General features: G+C 42.7%; 2 protein-coding genes across 4 annotated transcripts in view; one reads left to right on the forward strand and one right to left on the reverse strand.

The window, feature by feature from the left end:
• PLA1A (phospholipase A1 member A) overlaps positions 1-3,354 on the reverse strand; it is a 19,499-nt gene extending 16,145 nt beyond the window's left edge. For 2 of the 3 annotated variants that reach the window (XM_030468231.1, XM_030468238.1), the window contains exon 1: positions 2,869-3,059. The gene's annotated coding sequence lies outside the window, so the exon portion shown is untranslated. Of the gene's footprint in view, positions 1-2,868 lie in introns of all 3 variants that reach the window. The other variant, XM_008498623.2, reaches the window with a different exon arrangement.
• CD58 (CD58 molecule) lies at positions 2,689-20,465 on the forward strand. The gene is given in 9 exon segments (XM_030450526.1): positions 2,689-2,948; positions 9,572-9,856; positions 10,530-10,784; positions 11,309-11,401; positions 13,621-13,674; positions 13,887-13,946; positions 19,387-19,458; positions 20,281-20,349; positions 20,452-20,465. Coding segments are annotated over 9 exon segments (942 nt in total). The 5' UTR covers positions 2,689-2,908.
• Positions 20,466-22,241: the final 1,776 nt, after the last annotated feature.

The following is a 22,241-nucleotide window of genomic DNA, read 5'->3' on the forward strand; positions in this document are numbered from 1 at the left end:
CAGAGACACATAAATACAGATACATTCTGATCCTGAAATACTTGGCTCCATGATCATGCTGGCTTTTTGTCAGGTAAGTAGTTGTATCTTCAGATACATGACTGAATTTGTTAACCCAATCAATTTTCCAAGATAGGAAGCTGAAATACAAATAACTATTAGCTCACTTTTTATCTTTCCAGCCTCAGCATTAGACTCATATTGACTATAAAATTCTAAAAGCCATGGACAGCAACAGACCCCCTCTTTCTTCATTACACCTGTAAATTCCACTGATCTGGATAATTTTTTAATCAGGAAAAAAGAAACTAAACTTGAAATCATGCTGAGAATGAATCAGGGATAATGAAAGAAAACAAACATGTTTTTATGCGCAAATTCATTTAATTTAAAAATTTGAAAAAATCACACTGTCTGGGCATGCAATTAAATGCTAAAAGTGCCCAGCTCAGCTGAAAATGTCATCTCCCCACAGAAAGCAACAGCTGGCAGAGGCATACAAGCACTGCATGTGCCCAGTACTCAAGGGGAAATCCCCTAACAGGCAAGTTCACTTAGACTAGAAAACTTGTTCACTCATACCAGAAACCACACAGTGAAGAATTTTGGGGGAAACCAAGTGTGAGTTAAGAAAATGATGAATATTTAAAACCTCTGTCTGTGGTCTTTGCATTCGAGGGAGGACATGAAATACATGCAGAGCTTAACTCACTCCACATTAAGGCCTAGATCCACTCTACTACTGGAATACTTGTCATCGCAGCTCTTGTACTTTCTGTCCTTCATCCACAGGGTAGAAACTATGGCTTTATGTTAAACATCTAGACTCCTGTGTATTGTTCCCAGGACTGAGGGTTTGTTCTCCCCTCAGCACAAAGCGATTCCTGACTTTCAGAAGAGTGTCCTAATTATGATATAGGAGGAAGAAAACATTAAAGATTGACTTGGCAACTGAGGAAGGGAAAATATGGGCAAGTCTGATCAGGAAAGGAGAAAACCCAATAATTTTCTTTAGTCTTTCACACACAGAATCACACAGAATTATCACAGCTGGAAAAGGCCTCTAAGATCACTGTGTCCAACTGCCAACCCCCTCTCCCCCCCCAAAAAAAACCCAACAAAACCAAACACAAACCCACACACCACTACCACCCCACTAGAGCATGCCCTGAAGTGCCTCATCTACACTGTTCTTTAATACCTCCAGGCATGGTGACTCCACCCTCTCCCAGGGCAGCTCACTCACGAGTATTTTTTGGACCTTCTACCTAGTATGACTGCATAAATATGAACAAGAAGGGAGAATGCATCCTTTCCATGTATCCCTATAGTGCCCCCAAAATAGAGAAGCCTAGGTGAGGGCACCAGCCACCAGGCTCAAGTTCTCTCTTGAAGGAGAAGATGAAGCAATTCACTGTAATTGGATTTTCTGAAGTTTAAAAATAATTTGGTACTGGTAATTCATCACAGTTCACAAAAGAGAAAATCTAAATCATAGGTTAACCCCTGTATTTATGTGTGTATGTGATTTAATTTCAGAACCTGTATATTTATGGGTGCAGATGTGTGCTTATACATGTGTATTGTGATTTAAGAAACTTTATTTTAATGCTTGTGTGAACCTTGCCATTCTTGAGTCTTTAACTAAGTTGCTCTTTGAGTATAACAGTTTTTGTTAAATCACCCTGTTATTTGGCTGATGCTCAAGAGTCATACAATCTAGTCTTGTGATTTAGCTAATAAGAAAGCCTAAATTGATGCTGCCTCAAAGTTGTGTAAAATCTCTATTTGTGACAAACTACCTTTCACTCTCCCATCTGTGACACACGATAAAATAAGCTGTTTCTAAGTGAAAAGCATCAGTCCCTGCTTCTGGTTTCTCCCTGCTAACCCCAAAGATCTCATAACCCACAGGCAAGTTGTAGTGTGCAAGGTAAGAGGTGGTATCCTTCCAGCAATGAGGTTCAATCTGAAGTCTCTGACATCTCAGGAGGACATTGTTACCTGACAGGGAGCTAGTCAGTGATAGTGAACAGCTGCTCAAGCTACCTGGATACAGGAAGGTGGTCATGGTACATTTGTGGTGTAAGCACTGTGACTTGGAGAAACTACAGGGTAGGGAGCTCCCTTTGACACATGACAGAGATTGAGAACAGAGGGGGAAAGTGAAGAAGACAGAAAGGCTTGTTCCAAGTTTCTGTCACCAAATGAAAGGAATTTATGGGATGGGCCTGATTCCATTTGGAAGCCAGTTAAGTGTCATGTTATTCTAACTTAACTATGGAGAATTAATCAGTATTACAAGACAGCATTGCTAAATCCAAGGTGCAGTGTCTTGCCTGCAGCAATGAGACGAGGGAGTTTACAGCAAATCCTAGATGGAGGGAAAAAAACGCTTGGCATTGGAATACCTTCAGTGTGGATTTTGGAACAGGCTCCAGGGAGCGCTGAGTTTAGATGACCGTCATTTTCTGAGGCGACAACCTGCACGCTACCTGCCGACACGTGTCCCCACCCCCCACCAAACCTCTGGGCCTCCCACTCCCCATTAAACTGCTTCAGTTTCAGCCTCTCAATCAACACAGCTGAAACTTCCCTGCAGGGAGAGCACCACGACGAATTCTACCTCCAGCGCTTGCTGGCGCTGAAACCCCCTTCCGCAGCACCACCTCGCACCCCAGCTCCTCTCCGGCATCCGCAACCCACCGAGGAGGCGGCCGAAACGGAAATCCCCATACCCAACGGCGGACTTTCCCCAGGAACTCCGCTTACTCAGCACCCTAGAGGAGACACCCAACCCCAGGCCCATCCCCGGAAGAGAGGGCTGAGACGGAGCGGAGAGGGATGCGGGCAGCAGCCGTCCCTTACCTTCGGCTGGGATTTCTCGTAGGGGTCAGTGCCGGCAGCGATGCGGCTGCTGGGGTGGCTCCTCTTTGGTTCCTGGCTGGGTAAGTAGTGTAGAGGGAGGCCGAGAGGACCCGTCCCCGTCCTCGTCCCCCCCCGGCTCCCTTTTTATGGCGGGAGGGAGCGTGGCGGGAAGCGGCCCTTAACGGCGGGGAGCGGGCACCGCACCCTCTCTCCCTCCCGCCCTCCGCTCAGCCCCCCCCTCCCCGGTGACCGGGCTGGTTTGTGCCGCCGAGGGGTGGGCAGTCGGGAAGAGAAGGGAGCAGCGGCTCCGCAGCCGCAGTTCGGGTTTGTCAGCGGCGGCGGAAGGGGGGGGAAGGGATGCTGAGGGATGCGGTTCCCGCCTGAACACCTGCCCCTGGCCTAAGGGGAGCCATGGGGCGGCCCACCCTACGCCGAGCTCCGAGCCGGTGGCGAGGAGGGCTGTTTCCGACTGTGCATTTGTGTTCTGAAGTCTAGCAGGCAGAACCAAATAGCTGCTTAACCCTCCACCCCCCCATTCGTTTCGCAGTGTGATTTCTTCTTGTCACCGAGCATCACGTTTAGGATCTCTCCCAACCCGCGCTCCCGCGCGTCCCGTTCATGGCACGGGTAATACTCGTGCGCAGTTTGTCTCCGGCTTGTGTCACGTTTCACCTTCCCCTTTTCCTGAGGTGTTACGGAGCTTAGGAAGCTGATTTTTTTTTTTTTTTTGATTTTTTTTTTTTTTTGGTTATTGTAAAAATATTCTTGTCACCCCTGTATATGAAAATGCTGTTTGTTTTGTATTCTATGTTACTCTAGGCTCAAGGAATAATCAGAGTTCTCAATGGTTTTGTTTTGTGGTGTGGGGTTTTTTTTCCTAGTATTTTTTTTTAAATTTGTTATTTTTTAATTATTTTTATTTAACGTTGTGACTTTTCCTGTAGAAGTAAATTATTACTTTTAACTTTCGGTGAAATTCTAAACAAAGCCCCTCTTAATCCAGCTCTACCTGTGTGCCTGAGAAGCAGAGCCCTCACGTCCATAGCTCTTGCATAGGGCTATGAATGAAAAGTACAAGCTAAACTCACTCATTTTTGAAATTAAAGATAGCTGTACAAAGTCCATTTGTTCACATAGATACGTAAAGACTGTGCTGGTACAGCATGGAAATGCTCTCTGGATTCTGGGAGCAAGTGTCCAGAGGATTTGAACTCCTTGGTTTTTTCAGTTCTTTATTCAGTTGAGGTCAGATGTCATGGTGGCATCCCATACCAACCTCTTGGCCATCCCCAGCCTGCTTTTATGATTGGGCAAAGTGAGAAAGAGAGAAGGTCTTGATGCTGTGCAAGCTCTGTTCAACTGTAGGTTAAACACTGGTGTGTTATCAGTGCTGTTTTGGACACAGACCTAAACCACAGCACCATTCAGGTTGCTATAAAGAAAATTACCTTCATCCCAGTCAGACCTAGTACACAAACCCATGGTAGCAGTGACCATGGTAAAGCAGCAGGAAGACAACTCTGGGCAAGTAATGAGGGAACAAGTTGTGTGGAAGAAGTCTGGCCAAGGAACAAGGTGGAGGGAGCTAGAGAGAGCTGTGAGGTGCAGCAAATGGAAAAAAATGTCTAAGTGGGAACTGGGCAGAGGAGATGACTAATCTGGCTACTGTAAAAACAAACAAATAAATAAATCTCTGGAACTTAACTTCAAAAGTTGCTGGAGTGTTGCTCCTTCCTCTCCATTCTGATGTCAAAGTCAGCAAGTGCCTGACCCTGGTGGCATTTTATTCCTGTGGAGTTTATGTTTTTGCCCTCTGTTGTCCCTGTTCCTCAGCTTCTTTCTCTGGAGTTGTTTAGGACTGCTTAGTCCTTGTCATAGGTAAGTTTTTCTGCACCTTGCTTGAACCTAAGCTCTCCTGGGATCCACCTAGTCCTTCTGAGTGTCATGCACCAAGGCTTTGATAATCCTACAATGGTATGGCTTTCCTGAGCTGTACAGTGGAACACACTCTTTCTCCCTCCTTTTCAGGCTGTGCTGATGTGCCTGAGGGAATTAGAATGCAGCTGGGCTCAAGAGGGTCTGGTCTGGTCAGAACACTAGTGAGAATTTTATAGCTGCTTCCTCAGCCAACTCTTGCTTTTTAACAGAGAAAAATGTCTTGAACATGTTATCAGACTTGCAAGTTACTGGAGAAAAAGCTCCATCTCTGACAGCATTTTGGAAGGCTTTACCTCTGTCCTAGGAAGGTTTTAGGGCTGTGAACCCAGGGTGAGGAGACACAAAGCACCCTCAGTGAAGTGGGTAAACAGAGGGTGTTTGAATGAAGATGCATCTCCCTCCTCATGCTTTTCTGGTGGCTATTTTAAGAAGGCCTTTCCAGGGTGTGGGTATGGTCACTGCTCTCTGAGCCCAGCCTGGGCTGCTGGCCAAAGGGACAGTCATGTTCTTCCACTGCTCACTTCCTTCCATTACATCCCACAGAAATTAATGTCTGGGTATTACGATTCCTCTCTAGGTTTTTCGGATTTGTTGGTTTGTTTGCTTGCTGATGGTGGTTCTGTTTAGGGTTTTTTGTTTTTTTTTTTTTGTTTAGGTTTTTTTTTGTTGTTGTTGTTTAGGGTTGTTTTTTTTTTTAGGTTTTTTTTTTGGTTTAGGTTTTTTTTTCAGTTTAGGTTTTTTTTGTTTAGGTTTTTTTGTTGTTTAGGGTTTTTTGTTTAGTTTTCTTTAGGTTTTTTTTAGGTTTTTTTGGTTTACTTTTTTTGTTTAGTTTTTTTTGGGTTAGGTTTTTTTGGTTTAGTTTTTTTGCTTTAGTCTTTTTTGCTTTTTTTGCTTTAGTTTTTTTGCTTTAGTTTTTTTGCTTTAGCTTTTTTGCTTTAGTTTTTTTTTGCTTTAGTTTTTTTTGTTTGCTTGTTTAGGTTTCTTTTGTTGGTTTAGGGTTTTTTGTTTGTTTAGGGTTTTTTTTTTTGTTTTTTTTTGAGTGAGGTGACTTTCGGGCACGCTCGATGCTTGACTATTTCATTGTGGGCACAGGCAGACAAAAAAGAGAGAGAGAGAGAGAAAGAAGGGTAGGTATGTCATCCCCACACTTTTGGTCAGCAGAGTAGCTTTAAAATGACTGGGTGACCGTCACATGGGCATGCTGCCTGTTGTTAGTACTGTGCTGAGGGATAGAAGCAAAAGTATGGATTCTGTAGTGGGAAGGGACCCAGGCTTGTTGGTGGGTGCCACCCTTATGTCCTGCGTTTGCTGAATGTGTAGAGCTCTGTAGATGCAAGCAGCTCTGTGTTGTCCATGAGTAGCAACAACCACCTCTACGAGCTTGCTGCAATCTGCAAGTGAAAAGCTCGGGTTTGGACGTTACATGTAAGATTTGTAGTCGTTCCTGCACAAATCTGATTTTTTTTTTTTCCTCCAGCAGCCTGAGATCCTGCTACAGTTTACTGCCATCTGCTACACTCTTTCCTAGTGTAGCTTTTGTCCATGGTTTTGTTTCACGAGACTAAGTGCTTTCTTATGGGAGTGCGAGAAGCAGCTTGTGTTTGGGGCTTATAGGGAAATGGGAAGGTGAATATTCTGATAGTCCTTACAGGGTTCCCTCCTCCTTACAGGGAGGGAATAGAACTCTCCGATGTTTACAGTTGCTTGGTTGATGCCTGCTGATGTGGAGCCATGACCACTGTGAGCTGAGGTTACAGAGAGGTAGAATTTCACTGTGGGTAGAGCAGGGAGTTTTTCTCCATGATAGGAATACTATAGGTCCCTAGGCAGTGAGAGATGACTTCTTGAGGAAAACACATGCCTAGAAATTGCCTTGGGGAAGTAAAAGACTCCAAGCTTCATCAGATCAAAACAGTGTTTCGTCTTAGTCATCATCCTGCCTTCTTGTGATCTCCAGACACTAACGTTGGAGCTCCTGGTTTCTTTTTGTTCATTGAGATGGGTGGAAAGAGATGTGGTCATACAGGAGCAGCAGGAGAAAGTTAGGTGTTTCAATCTGTTTGAACAGGATAGAAGATAGCAGTTGGATTTTGCTGAAAAGGTGTGGAAGTTGTACCTGAGCTCTTACTATCTAGTTTACTTTTCCAGTTCCTGTCCAAGAAAGTCTTTGTTTCTATGGTGTGACATTAGGCAGAGGAGCAGGATGCTCAGTCCTGCACTGGTGAACAGTGTTCTTGGCTGATAAGAAATATAATCTTTTCAATGACTGGTCTGGCTGACCTCCTTCCAAAAGGAAAAGGAGATGGAATGTGGAGCAGGATGGGCTGTAGTTTGCTTTCTTTACTCATAAACGGTGAAGTCACTTATTGTTTTGCTGTGATAAAGCTGTATTATCCAAATTGCTTTATAAGTAGTAGTGAGTTTTTATATGAAATTGACATGGGAAGCAAAGGAATCACAGAATGATACAGGAATTGGTGGAATCTTTACTAGATGCTGTTTAGGAATTAAAATCAAAGCCAAACCAAACCCAGAATAGTAGCTATCATTTGGGAGCAGTCAGCTTGAGGAGCAGGCTTGTGAAATACTTATTTTACCATGTTCAGCCCAGTTTAAAGTTTTCCATAGAGCATATTTGGAATCTCACCTTAATATGAGACCTGATTTGTATCTTAATCGTGCCCTTCCTTCAGCTCCTCTGGGGTTGAATACAGTCCTTAATACAAGTGTATCTTGCAAACAGCATTGACATAAAATATTAGAATGGTTTCAGTTGGAAGAGACCTTCAAAGACCATCTAGTTCCACCCCCCCTGCCATGGGCAGGGACATGTCCCTTTAGACCAGGTTGCTTAAAGCCCCATCCAGCCTGGCCTTGAACACTTCCCGGGGGGGACAGCCACAGCTTCCCTGGGCAGCCTGTGCCAGTGTCTCATCACCCTCACACTAGAGAATTTCTTCCTAATATCGAATCTATATTTACCCTATTCCAGTATAAAGCCATTACCCCTTGTCCTAACACTCCATGCCCTTGTCAGAAGTCTGTCCCCAGCTTTCCTGTAGGCCCCTTCATGTACTGGAAGGCTGCTGTAAGGTCTCCCTTAAGCCTTTTCTTCTCCAGGCTGAACAACCCCAGCTTTCTCAGCCTGGCTTAACTGGAGAAGTGCTTCATCCCTCTGATCATCCTCATAGCCCTCCTCTGTACTTGCTTTAAGAGCTCCGTGTCCTTCTTATACTGGGGGCCCCAGACCTTGGACACAATACTGAGGGTAGGCTCTCATGAGAGTGGAGTAGAGCAGGATAATCACCTCCCTTGACCTGATGGTGACTCTTCTTTTGATGCAGGATACAGCTGACTTTCTGGGCTGCAAGTGCACATTTTCAGAAGTGAGACTGGCCAATAGTCTCCTGGATCTTCCTTTTTTCCCCTTTTTGAAAATGGGGGTTATATTTTCCCTTTTCCAGTCAGTGGGAACTTCTTCAGACTACCACACCTTTTCACATATTATAGAAAGTGACTTTTCAGCTTCATTCACCAGTTCCCTCAGGAGGCAGAGATGGATCTTGTCAGGTCCCATGGAATTGTGCACCTTCACCTTGTGCTTCCACCCCTATAGACTTTATTTTTACATCAAGGTATGGCTATGGGCTCCTTGTTCATCAGTGCAGGCCTTCTGACATTTTTGCCTGCCTTCCTCTTTGTTGGAACACATTGCTTCTGGGCTTGGAGGAGGTGATCTTTGAGTACTGACCAGTTTTCTTGGGCCCCTCTCCCTTCCAGGGCTTTATCCCATGGTATCCTTCCAAGACATGTTTATGTCTATGTGCACATATGTGTCTGCCATGGCAGCAGACTTGTGATTATCTTTCTGTAAAGCCATTCAGAGCTATTCAGAAGTAGGAGGTGGTCAATGAAAACATAAGCGTGGACACAGAGATGCTAATGGATTGCAGTATCCCTTCCCTACAGCAGACTTTTGTCTCATCTGTTAGGCAAGTAGATTTTTTAATTTTTTTTTTCTTTTTGCACCTTTAGCTATTTTAAATAAATACTAGGGAAAATCCTCTTATGTCTCTTCTTTTCTATTGATGTTTGCTTATTTGTATTGAATGTCTGGGCCTCTTTAGCAGAATATGATTGATTCAAAACTGATAGCAGTTAAGGTTTCCAGACAGCTCTCATTTCTTGCTTGCAGCTCTGCTAGATCTCAGAGGCTTGAATGCTATTTCCCATACTTTGGCTGTGAAGTATACTTGCTTGAGTGACATTTCTAAGCCCTACCAGCCTCATGATATTGGACAGATGCTTTGAACCGAGTAGCATTTTTGTGTAGTGGGTGTGCTTCTTTACTAACTCCATGAATATTCATGCTGGAAAAATTGATATTTATTTTCTTAGCTGGAGCTTCAGCCTGGGCTTTCTGCAACAAAATGATAAGATATATCTTAACAGGAGGCCTAACTCAAGTGAGCAGAGAGGAAGTACTGAGGACAGAAGAGCTTAGGATAGGGAAGAAGATCAGGTCAGTAATTCTACATGGGACCAGAATGTGGAAACTGGATCCTTTTTGTGGCACTTGTCACCCGATTGTGCAGACAAGGCTGGGTTTGGATAATTCTTAACTGACAGCTGCCTTACTTTGCCACATTTTGGTGTGCTTCTAACCTAGATTTGAATGTGTCTGATAGTGTATACAGGATTAGTCAAGCAATAGTTTATAAAAGAATTGTTATAGTAATTTTTCCCTCTTTTTCCTCTGTAGTAGTACACATTGACTCTGAGGACATCTTTGGCATCGTGGGAGAAAACTTTACTTTTCCAGTAGAAATAGAAAAAGAAATGGTGGAAATTACTTGGAAGAAAAACAAGAATAGAGTGGCTGAGTGGGACTTGGAAACTGAAACAATATATTATAGTTCTCTCCGTAACAGAAGCTTGCTTCACACGGACACTGGGTCCTTGACAATATTTAACTTGGAGAAAAGTGATGCTGGCACATATGTGTTAGAATATCTACATTCTAAGAAAGAATTCATCCTTGATGTGTTTGGTACGTAGCAGAAGAACTGCATGAAGAGTTTGCACCACTATATTCACCTTAAGAAGGTTAAAAAGGGAAATTTTTTTGTTGTTTTGTTTTGGTTGGTTGGTTTTTGTTTGTTTTTCAGGGAAACAAACAGAAAAGAACAGGGCTGTTATTTTGCTCTACTGTGAAATTTCTTAGTCACTTTAAACAAATTTTCAAAGGTGTCATCTGTGTGACCATCTCAAATTACCTTGAGAATGACTTCTAGAATTTGTGTAGATGGCACATTGTACTTTCAGGTAGATAACTTGGTCATCTTGCTCAAGGACTTTGGTTATCCCAGGCGTTATATGTCTCCTAAAGATGCCCCTGCAAGCATACCATAATTGCTTGAGTATCTGTGGCATCATCTAGTACAAATCTATGCAGATTCACTATTAGTCTTTGGGAAATATAGTTGACCAGTGGGTACATTAGTCCTGTTGAAAATGAACCATGAGGACCCTCAAACCAAAGAGCCACAAAGAGGGTCACTTTTCAGAAATTCATTTTTCACACACGTGGAAATAGAGGCACACCTGACACGTACACTTTTACCTATGCACTCTCTGGCTTTTGTTGCTCCAGCCCTTGGCCTGTGCTAAAACTCAAGGCAGTTTTTAACCAAAGTAACGCAGAATGTTTTCTTTCCTTTTAGCTCCCCCTCCAGAACCTAAAATAAGTTGCAACATCTGTGGTGATGACATTGTGTTAAGATGTGCAGCAGGTCACCCGAAACCTCTGCATTATGCTTGGTATCTTGGTAGCCGTCTAATCGCTGCTCAGACTCAGGAGCTCGCTTTCTCCAGGAAGAATGTTGCTGCTTCAGAGAGAGCTACGTGTTCCATTAAAGTCTCTCAAACGGAAAGGAGCTCTACAATCTCTTTAACTCAGTGTTTTCCAGAAGAAACAGGTAATCAAAGGGTTAGATTGTACATGCAAGTCTGAGAGGCGAGGTTGGGAAGCAGCATGAACTTTGTAAGATGTCTACTTACTTTGCAGGATGTTGAATTTAAAGACTAGAAAGCATCAGAAGCTGCATGAGCTTCTTTCATCTCACAAGAGCCACCCCTGCAGCCTCCCTACTACCAAAACCTTGCTGTGAAAACCCAATACAAGATATTTGCTTGTAACTTCATTTGGCTAAGATCTAGCTCAGTCTTTCATAGGCCAGAAAATGGAATAGCCATCACCTTTAAAGCTGTGATATGCCTTCACTGAAGTAAAGGCTACCATATAACTTCTGTGGATCTGGCTTAGGGTTTTGCTAATAATTGACTCTGGTGCATTAATTTTTTTAAGGTTACTTTTTTAAAAAACAAAGAACTATAAAATATACATAGTGTTGTATTTCTATTGCAGTCATGTGTCACACTGTTGCTTTTTAACTAACTGGTCACTTTTTTTTTTTTTTTTTTTTTTTTTTAATTTTTGAAGGAGACAGCCCTGAGGAAAGAGGCAGATATGGTCTAATTGCAGCTTTTGTCATAGCTCTTGTTGTGTTCATAGCAGCAGTAGTACTCACAAAAGGTTTGTATAGCTCAGTTTCCTGATTGAGCTCAACATGTTTCAAGAATATACTGGTCTAAGGTTCTGTGGAATGTAGGAAAGTTTCTGACTGTGGGATGTATTGTAAATGCAACAGTAGAAACAAGTGCAACTTATGCAAAGGCATAGATTTGAAGGAAATAATGTACTGAACTTTCTGGCACCCAGACAATGGGAAACACTGTGTTTGCTTGTATCTCCTTCAGACTGGATGTTTCATTTACTGTGTTTCTATTTACCCTGTGTCTATGGCCTCTCCCATTCCTACATGAGTGTGCTTTCACTGCCTTTTAAAGAGCATCAAATTTCTTGTGGGGACAGTCTCTTCTCAGGGGCTGCTGAATACCTTATCCTGAGTCTTATCTGACAACTTGGTGTGCTCAACAAATACACAGGGACTTCTGTGCCTCCTGTCAGCCTGTATTGCCATCCTCTTGGAGTTCTAGTTTTGTTTCTTGACCCAACCCTACGATAAATTTGAGTATTGTTTTTGTAAATCTAGCATTTTATTTGGAAATGGTAGTTGTAGGCTATCAATCTTGCTGCCACCTTTTTAGGTTAATATGTATTGTATTCAGATTGTATTCTGGCTTGAAAAATAGATGCACACCATCTCTTCACTTTTATTTGAGAAAGTCCTAAATAAAAATATATTGCCTCATCCTAAGGGTGCTCTGCATGGAAAATACCTGTTGGTCCAGGTGGGGTCACCACTTGGGAGTAGCTGCAGAGTGAAGAATATAGGATGCATCTCCTACGTAGGTAGGAGTAATTGATAACATTCTGAAGGGAGGCTCTGATCAGAGAATACATAGATATTTATTGCATATAGATCTTATGCTTTCCTGATTATCCATGTAGTCTATGTTGGCATGGAATCATAAAATGAGGTAGGTGGGAAGGTATCATCCAATTTCCTAATCAAAGCAGGACCAACTTCAGTGCTAAATTAGGTTGCTCACGGCCTTTTCCAGTAAAATTAGAATATTTCCAAGGATGGAAGTTTCCCAGCCTCTTTCCACATGTATTCCAGCATTGAATTGTCCTTGTGGGAAAGGATGTTTTCCTTATTTCTGTTAAAGCTTTCCCTTTTGCAGCATGCAGCTATTGTCTCTTATTCATCTGTTTGGACTTCTGAGAGGCGTTTCCTTTATTTTCTATGTAAGTTAGTTCTAGACTGCAGTTAGCCATCACCTTAGACTTCTTTTTCTTCAGGCTGAACAAATACAATTTTCTCAGTGTGTCCTCAGGCAGTTCCTGTCCCTTAAACATCTTGCTGGGTATATGCTGGGCTAGCATAAGAATGTCAGTGTCTTTTCAATAATTAGGAGTCCAAAACTGGACACAATACTCCACGTGTGGTGTCACAAAAGCAAAATAGAGGGGAAGAATTATTTTTGTCATGTATGTGCTGACTATGCTTCTGCAAACACAGCCCAGTATCTTGTAGGCTTCTGCTACAAGGATTCAATTCGTAATCCACCTGTGCTTCCAGATCCTTTTCTACAGAGCTGTTTTCTAGCCCAGCAGAGCTCAGCCTATACTGCTCCATGGGTTGATTTCAGGAGGTGCAATACTTTGTTTACTTTTGAACCTCATGTCTTCCAGCACAGTACTTCAGGTTGAAGTCTCTCTGAGTGGTAGCCCAGCCCTCTAGCATATCCCCTACTCCTCCCCAGTTTTATGCCATCTGCAAATTTTCTGAGGGTGCTTTCTGTGCCTTTGTCTGTTGGTGATGCTGAGCAACACTATGTTTAGTATCATCACAATGTCACATATGAGTGGCCATCACTTGGACTGGAAACCATTCACTTACTTCCTTTGAAACAACAAAGGTTTGAACATGCTAGAAAATAAAGTTGTTACACCTCAGTCAGATAAGTACTGCATGGGAATAATCAGACAGAAGATAGTATTTGCTGATTAAATATAAGACTGAATCATGAACTGCTAAATTCTGCTTTAGATTTGGTTAGATGTGTCCTCACTTGTTGTAGGAGGCCCATTTTGTTGATCTTTTACTAAGTATTTTTGCCCCCAAATGATATTTCACTCTTTCTTCTTTTTTTTTTTTTTTCCATTTTTTTTCATTTCTGTTGGAGTAGGAGTTTGGGGAATCAATAGTGGCTATCAGCTAGGTTACAAAGGTACAGAAGTTTTTCTTAATAGTTTTTCCATATATTATATTTGTTTTGCTGCAGTTAAATGTGGAAAAGGAAGACCTGCTCTGATGGACAGTCCAATGCATGGCTCAGGTAAGAAAGCTAGAGTGTCAAAAATGTATAGAAATCAGACTAGTGCTTTAATTTGGTCAAGGCTTGTAGATTATTTCTCTGCAGCAATATAGCCTTTCCTTGGAGAGGTAAAGGAGTAAGTTTCCATTCAGGCCTTAGCTGTTTTGCAGAGAGTACTTATTTCTTCTAGGTCATTAATACATACTTTCTAAAATAAATAAATTTTTTTATAGGAGAACATCATCTGCTTCATTCTGTCGAGAACAACACAGAACACCTTACCTCAGACAGAGGTAAGAAACCCTTATTAGTGTATAGAAGTTTTAAAATGTCTGCTGTTGGTAGAGCAACGAGTCTGGTCTGAATTTTTCCTTTTTGTAATGTGTAAGCTTTTGAGTTGATTTTCAGTGCACCTGTAGCCTCCAAGTTTCAGTTGAGGATAGTCATAGGGACCTGCACTTAGTGGATCTGTTCATGGGGCTGGCAGAATTACTGACAGTGAATGGCCTGAAATTTTCATGGTCAGCAGCTCTCTTTAGAAGTGAATTATGCTTATGACAATTGAAAATGGAGCGGGGGAGGTGGTGTGGCATCAGGATGAGGGCTGGGAGAAGTGCACAATGTTGCTAAAGCTGTCGGAGAACTTAGCTTAATCAGTTAGGACTGATTTATGGGCTGACATAAGGTTAATATTTCTTCCATCTCATTTAATCTTACCTGCCTGGTAAGATGAAACTTCTTTCAGAAATTTGGCTGAATTTAGCAGGAAGTACTGTCCAACATGGCAATGCACATACCATTGCACCTAATGAGCAAGTAGACCAACCACAGTGATAACAGATGCTCCTTCCCTAAGTTTCTGAAGTGTCTATATACCAATGCAAGAAGTGTGGGGAATAAACAGGATGAACTAGAAATCTGGGTGTGGTCACAGGGCTACGATCTTATTGCTCAGATTGCTTTACTTATTGCAAATAAAGAGATATAGTGGAATAGCTCAAATGATTGGAATGTGGTTATGGATGACTATGTACTTTTGTACTTTTTAGGAAGGGTAGACTGCCAAGGTGTGGTGGTGGAGCTGCTCTTTTTGTAAGCGACTAGAATGCATTGAGCTTAACCCAGGGGGAGATGATGACAATATTGAAAGTTTATGTGTAAGAGTTAAGGGACATGCAACCACTGGAGAAATTGTTGTGGGTGTCTACTGCAGACCACCAAACCAAGATGTTGTCCGTGAGGCCTTCTACAGGCAGCTGGAAGTAGCCTTAAGGTCACACGCCCTGGTGCCCATGGGTGACTTCAATGAACCTGATATGAGTTGGAGAGGTCATACAGCCAGTCATAACCAGTCCAAGAGGTTCCTGCAGTTCATTGATGACAATTTTCTGCTGCAGGTGGTTGAAGAACCAATGAGGAGAGGTGCAATGCTGGACCTTGTATTAGCAAACAAAGAAAATTTGGTTAAGACTGGGGGAAGTCTTGGCTGTAGTGACCATGACATGTTGGAGTTTAGTATTGTTAGAGAAAGAAGCAAGGTAATAAGTAAAATCTCTACCCTGGATTTTAAGAGGTCTAATTTTGTCCTCTTTAAAGATCTACTCAGAACTGTCCCATGGGCTCTAGAATGTAGGAGGGCCTAAGTGAGCTGATCAATATTAAAACATTACCTGTTGCAGCTTAAGGTAAATGTATTCCATAAAAACCTGAGCGGTGGGTGTCAAAAGGAAGGGGCCAGTCTCTTTTTGGTGCTGCCCAGTAATAGGACAAGGAATAGTGGGTTTAAGAACATGTTGTTCCACCTCAACATGAGAAGAGTAAAGAAGAAACTTCTTTACTCTGAAGGTGACCAGAGCATTGGAACAGGCTCACAACAGAGAGGTTGAGGAGTCTTCTTTTCTGGAGCCTTTCAAAATCCAGCTGAATGCATTCCTGTGTGGCCTGGGGTACCTTCCATCCCCTAACATTCTAGGACTCTGATTTTTCTAAACTCAGTGTTCATATGAAGTGCTTAGAGCTGGGAATGAATGTAATACGTTGCTCATTCCCTGTGTTCCCCAGGGAAATTTCTTTCTAGCTGATCTTGGAAATTGGGTAGCTAGCCTTTTTCTCCGTTCATTAAATTTGCTTTGGAAAGCTGGTGGTTCCAGTGGGTGGGGATTGATGCTGTGCATGTAGCAATAGATGTAATGATGATTATTGAATCATCACATCACAGTGGCAGGAGTTTGAATCATAAAATGAGTTGGGTTGAAAGGGACTTTTAAAGATCATCTAGTCCAGACCCCTGCAGTGAGCAGGGACATCTTCAACTAGATCAGGTTGCTTATAGCCCCTTCCAGCCTGACCTTGAATGTTTCTAGGAATGGGGCATCTGCCACCTCTCTGGGCAACCTGTTCCAGTGTCTCACCACCTTTATTGTAAAAAATCTTTTTCCCCATATCTAGTCTGTTAGTTTAAAACCATTACCCCTTGGCTGATCACTAAAGGCCCTACTAAAAGTTTGTCCCCATTCTTCTTTTAAGCTCTCTTTAAGTATTGAAAAGCTGCTGTAAGGTCTCCCTGGAACCTTGTCTTCTCCAGGCTGCACAACTCCAACTCTCTCAGTCTGTTTTCATAGGAGAGGTGCTCCAGCCCTCTGATCATCTTTGTGGCCCTCCTTTGGACACATTTCAACTGGTCCATGTGCTTCCTGTGCTCAGAACTCCATAGCTGGACATGGTACTCCAAGTGGGGTCTTATGAGATCACAGTAGAGGGGCAAAATCACCTCCCTTGACCTTCTGACCACGCTTCTGTTGATGCAGCCCTGGGTGTGATTTCCCTTCTGGGATGGAAGCTCACATTGCTGGCTCATGTCCAGCTTTTCATCCATCGGTACCCCAAGTCCTCCTCACAGGGCTGCTCTCAAGCCCTTAATTCACCAGCCGGTATTAACACAGGGGGTTGCCCTGACCCATGTGCAAAGACCTTGCACTTGACCTTGTTGAACCTCATGAAGTTCACATGGGTCCATTTCTTGAGCTTCTCCAGAGCCTCTAACTGGCATCCCATTCTTCAAGTGTGTCAGCCACATCCATTCAGCTTGGCATCATCTGCAGAGTTGCTGAGGGTGCCCTCGAACCCACTATCTGTGTCACTGATGAAGCTATTACCATACTGCTCCTAATAGGGACACCAGTTGTCACTGAAAATCTATCCAGACATTGAGCCATTCACCTCTACTCTCTGGATGCAACCATTTGGCATTTGCTGTTAGTTTACCTTGCTCATATCTTGAAAATCCATCCAAGAACTGGTGAAGATGTGCATGTTGCTAGACTGGTGTGTAGATCTCCAGTCCTGGCTTTTTGTATGTGACTGGTACATTCTCGCATTCTATGGGTCAAGTTGCAATTGTCTCTTTTACTTCCTCAACCCCCTTTCAGTTCTTTCAGGAAAAAGTCTGTTAGCAGCACCTTTTGCTTCACCTTTTGACTCCATTTTGCACACACATTTTCTCCTTGTAGCAGTCAATATGAGGGAAGGAGACAATGGAGGAGCTTCTCCCTCTCTTTCCATTAGTCTGCTGCTCACCCATGATTTCTTTATGTAATGCCATTCTGCAGGCACTTACAGATTCTGCATTCCTATGTTCCTATTTAGACCTCCACTTGTGCTTCTGCTGTCCATTTTAATCCTGCTTTGTTGTTTTTTTTTTCTTTTCACTTTTTTTAATTTGGTCCTTGTGAAGGGCTTGGGAGGTTTTTTGTTGGATTTGGTTGCTTGGTTTCCTCCCAAAAGATGTGGTTCTGTCCCATGGTTCAGAAATCATTGAAATCTAATTAGACTGCTGATGTATTTGAAAGTGAAAAAAGTGAAAAAGGGGTGTGACCCTCTTGACCCCTCAAATTTATGCTGAATATGATGTGTATGGGATGGATTACTCTGGTCAATTTTGGCATCTATCTTGTCCGTTCCTCCCCAAAGGAGGGTTTCAGGTGGGACCTTTTCACTCCTTCTCTCCTTCCAGTGGGCAAAATGTTCCTCAGAGCTGAGCAGTGTCCTTGGTTCTGCCACACCAGTCTGGCTGTAATTATAAACATCGAGTGTTATCAGTCCTAGAAGCAACACATTGACTGAGAAACTTTGCTGTGAATTTTCAGCGCTTACAAGCTTACTTTACCCTTGTTCAGCTACTTACAAGAGACTTAGCTGAAATCAAAAGTACAAGACAGAAAATCCCCTTTATCCTGGCCCAAACCAGGGCACCCGGAAAGGCATTAGGAACAGTAAATGTTGATGGGTCAGTCACTAGGTGAGAAGTCAAAAAGACCTGGATCCTTGTGTGTTAAAGAATGCTGAACAAATAACTTCTCCAGGCTTCATCTTCCTTCTTGATGTGATGAGAATTATGCTGCATGCTGTGTTTGCTAATCACTTCCCTACCTGTGGAAAGAACTAAGCATGTATGAGGGAATCCCTATCTATAATAAGTAAGCAAATCAGCCTTTTGCATGCAAAAGAGTACAAGGATAATTTATAGCCTTTCACCATGGGTAGGTGATCTCTACTTTCAGATGGAAAGAAACCCTGACTTAAGGCAGGACTTTCATGCCTAGATTACAAAATGCTGGGGCTTCAAACCTCTGTTTCTACTGATGGCAAATAGATCTGAACCTCAACACAGCAGTTTAGATGTAATGATTACAAGATTGCAGATTGCTAATTTGAGAGTTACAGGAGGCTTCTTTCCTTATAGAAGCATCATTTCTTGATGTAGTGTCTTTCACTTTCTTTATGCTTTAGGAAAGTGCTTTCATCAGGCAGCTAACAAAGCCCCAGTTTTGCTTTCTTAGTACAGCCAATATATATTCTAAAGAAAATTCTGGGACCTGTATGTTTTTCTAGAAGCTCTGTTTACTTAAGAGAGATAGTGAAATACAAACATTATAGTTCAAGACAGCAATTTTTTTCCCCAGGCTATTGCACTGATGATTCATTTGCTCATTAACTCTTCCACCAGTTTCCACAAGTGACTAACAATAAGGGGGGTTGGACAAGCCAGAAATTTTTTCTGATTAAGGGAAAAATCACTAATGATGACAACAAGAAAAAGGAAACCCAGAAGCCCTTGGGTTGCTGCTTATTTTTCCTACTTAAATTTTAATGGCTGTAGAACATTTTTCCTCATCTGAAGGAAACAGGGGTTGTGTAGGTGGTGGCAAAGGTTTGGTGTACTTGAGGGACTTTCTTACGACTAGGTGAACTAGTTCCACATATATAAATATACATATAGGAGAAGGACTTTTTATTTTACGCTTATCTTGTGGAAGAAAGGAGGGAAATGCACAGTTCAGACAGAAGAGAATCAGGTTCACAGATAAAGATAGTGATATTGAATTCTAGAGGAACAAAACAACAAAACACATTTTTACCAGGAAGAGGAGTCAGTGCACCTTTGTCAGGTAGCAGCAAAGCAAAGGTACCTTGCAGCACCTGGGTATCATGAAATCACTTCTGTACAGGTGAGAAACAGGAGTAGCCAAGGCAATGATGTTCTCTAAAAATGTCGTGTACAAAGCAGTTCCAAACAGGGCTTTGGCTGGCAGGGACAGTGGTAATTAACAGCTGTAGAGGAGGTGTGCTGCTGAGGTTCAGTACAGCACAGAGCAATGACCTGAGGTGGTGTGGGAAAGAAGCAAATGGAATGTGCTCCTGAAGGGACTGAGGACTGCTCTGATCTATTTGTAGACAAGGAATTGAACAAGGAGAATAGTCATCCGAAAGACAAGCATGCAGTTTACAGTGATGTAAATCAGGAAGGTAAGTGCTTGTTCAATTTCCTGAAAGCTCAGAGTGACTTCTGTGCAGTCTTTCTCAATGGAGGTGTTGGGATGATTGTGGCATGGCTGCTGTCCTCTGTGTAGGTGTGGTGGGTTTTGGATTTAAAACTTTGGCTTTTGGTGTGTCTAGGGTTTAATTTTTTTATTTTCTTTTTTTAAAATATTTCCAGTCAGAGTTAGATGACCATACTGGCCAAGTGGCAGTCCCTACTTCAAATGCTGGTTTCTGCTCTTCTAGTTAATGCTGCCTCTTGGGAGAGGACTTCAAGGGGGCCTCCAGTCTTGCAGTGTTGGCATGAAACACCTAAAGGAGGAGCAAGAGCTGATGTTAGCTTTCTGGTGTTATCTGATGATGTGGGCAACATGTTGAGTTGTAACTAGTAACTCACTCTTATGCCATAGGCACTACTTGGAAGCTGAGTTCTGTAGCTGTCCTCTGGTTTCTCTTCAGATATGCTTTAGGAGAACAGCAAGCATTCAGATGGCCATTGTGCAAATGAAGAAGAGCAGTGACTGTTCTTTAGAGCAGGGATATTTTGTGGTGGCTTTTGCCTAATGCTTCTTCTGTGCTTGTCCCTTCCAAAGTCTGGGAGGGATCACGAGGACCAGTCAGAGTCAGGTATGGAGAAGAGTGAGGAGGTGGTGTATGTGACATTGTGGGGTGGGGACACTGGCTAGGGCTATTATTGATGCCAAACAACTGGCCCAGCTCTCAGTCAGGTTAATTTGGATCCAGCTGGGCTGGAGAGGGTGAATGTTGTGAGCTGCAGAGTTGTCTGAGTCTTTCCTGTTGTCCTTGCAGAAGTGACCCAGGGTGCAGAAGGTGGAAATGAGGAGGACTAGAGCAACTCTCCCAGGTGCAGTAAAGAAGGTAGGTGAGGGATAAAGTCCCACACATGGTAGAGTGTGCCAGCTGGCACAGAGGCTGGGAGTAGCACACAGGCTGTGTGTGACTCTGACCCCTTTTGCTCAGGTGGAAAACAGTGAGAATTACTCTGGGGCAGGGTGGGGCACAATCGTGTGTTCTGGGGAATTGGATGTTTGTGGTGGCAGACTGGCTGATTTAGCCAGTTTAAAACTGCAGGATTAAATGCTCCTGACATTCATTAATAACACAACTCTTGCTCATGCTTGCACTTTCGCTTTATTCCATGCCCTAACTGATAGGCTGACAGGGGCTGAGGTACCAGTAAGGAAGTATGTTTTTGTGTTGGTAGATTTCTGAATTAAAGTCCCACCTTGTTATTTCTGATTAAAGTTGACTTTGTGTAACACTGTTTTTTTTTCTTGCTTAGGTATGCAGCTGTGCTTTCTTTGGTCATAAAAATGCAAAGTTTACTTAATCTCTGTGTTTCTTGTGGTTTGCTGTTTTAAAAACCTACATGAACAGGATGGGAAAGCTCTTTTAAATAACCGGACCTGTGGGTCTGGGGCCTAACATATGGAATGAGAAGACTGATTGTTACCCTGTGGGAGAAGAATTGATCTCCACTACATCTTCCAGATATTGTTGAAAATCAGTTCAACAATTTTTTCATATTCCATAAATTAGTTAGAACCTTTACTGAGTCATCAGTTCTGTATGTTACATTTATTATGGGGGCATAACAGGCCTCCTTTTAGAATCATAGAATTATAGAATGGTTTGGCTTGGAAGGGACCTTTGAAGGTCATCTAGTCCAGACCCCTGCAGTGAGCAGGGACATATTCAACTAGATCAAACTGCTCAGAGCCTTGTTCAAGCTGATCTTGAATGTCTCCAGGGATGGGGCCTCCACCACCTCCGTTGCTCTCTGGGCAACGTCTTCCAATGTTTTACGACCCTTATAATAAAGAACTATCCAGCCTTTCTCATTAATGGAGTGTCTGCAGAGCTTCCCCAGATTAAGATGATACTGAGAATTATTGCTGAATTTAGAATCCATCTAATGGGGGCACTCAACTTCCATGGGTTTGGGAGACTTGCTCTAATTTACCATAGTTTAAGCATGCTTTACTCTGACTCTAGAAAGCTCTAAGTGAAACCTGTTCCACATCAACTGTAATTTGTACTATGCCCAGAGCCTATCTGGCCACTTAACTCTCACTAAAAGTCGAGGTCATGTTCTTTGGGTGAGCTCCAATGTTCACACCCCTCTGTGAGCCAGTTTAACTACCTCATGTAGCAGGGTATTGATCCAGCAGGAAAATCTGGGCAGTCTTCTGCTGGACTTAAAGGTCAAATCTTATTCTAAAGGGATGTGCAAATAGGTGGGCTATAGCAAATAAACTGTGTGAAGGAAGAAAGGAATGGATGGGGAAAAAAAGTTATGCTATTTTTTTAAACGAAAGGGGTGACCGCGTTGTATTCAGCAACTTCCTCAAGGGGGAGATGCTGATCTCTCTTTGGTGGTTAGTGATAGAACATGAGGAGATGGACTGAAGCTGCTTCAGGAGGAAGTTCAAATTAGACACTAGGAAAAGGTTCTTCTCTGAAAGGGTGGTCAGTCACTGGAACCGCAGGGAAGTGGTCACGGCATCAATCCTGACAGAGTTTAAGGAGAGTCTGAATGATCCTTTTATTCATAAGGTTTAGCTTTAGGTAGTTCTGAGAAGAGCAGGCAGTTGGATGTGATGATCCCTGTGGGTCCCTTCCAATGTGGGATAATGCATTATGCTATGGAAAGCTTTTGTTTACAGATATATTAATTGAGTCACTAGGAACTCCTTGTTTTGAAATTTTTTATCTCACTTAAATGTTTAAAGTAAAATTTAAACAGCTTT

Source organism: Calypte anna, chromosome 1, assembly GCF_003957555.1.
Source record: "Calypte anna isolate BGI_N300 chromosome 1, bCalAnn1_v1.p, whole genome shotgun sequence".
NCBI classification, from domain to species: domain Eukaryota; kingdom Metazoa; phylum Chordata; class Aves; order Apodiformes; family Trochilidae; genus Calypte; species Calypte anna.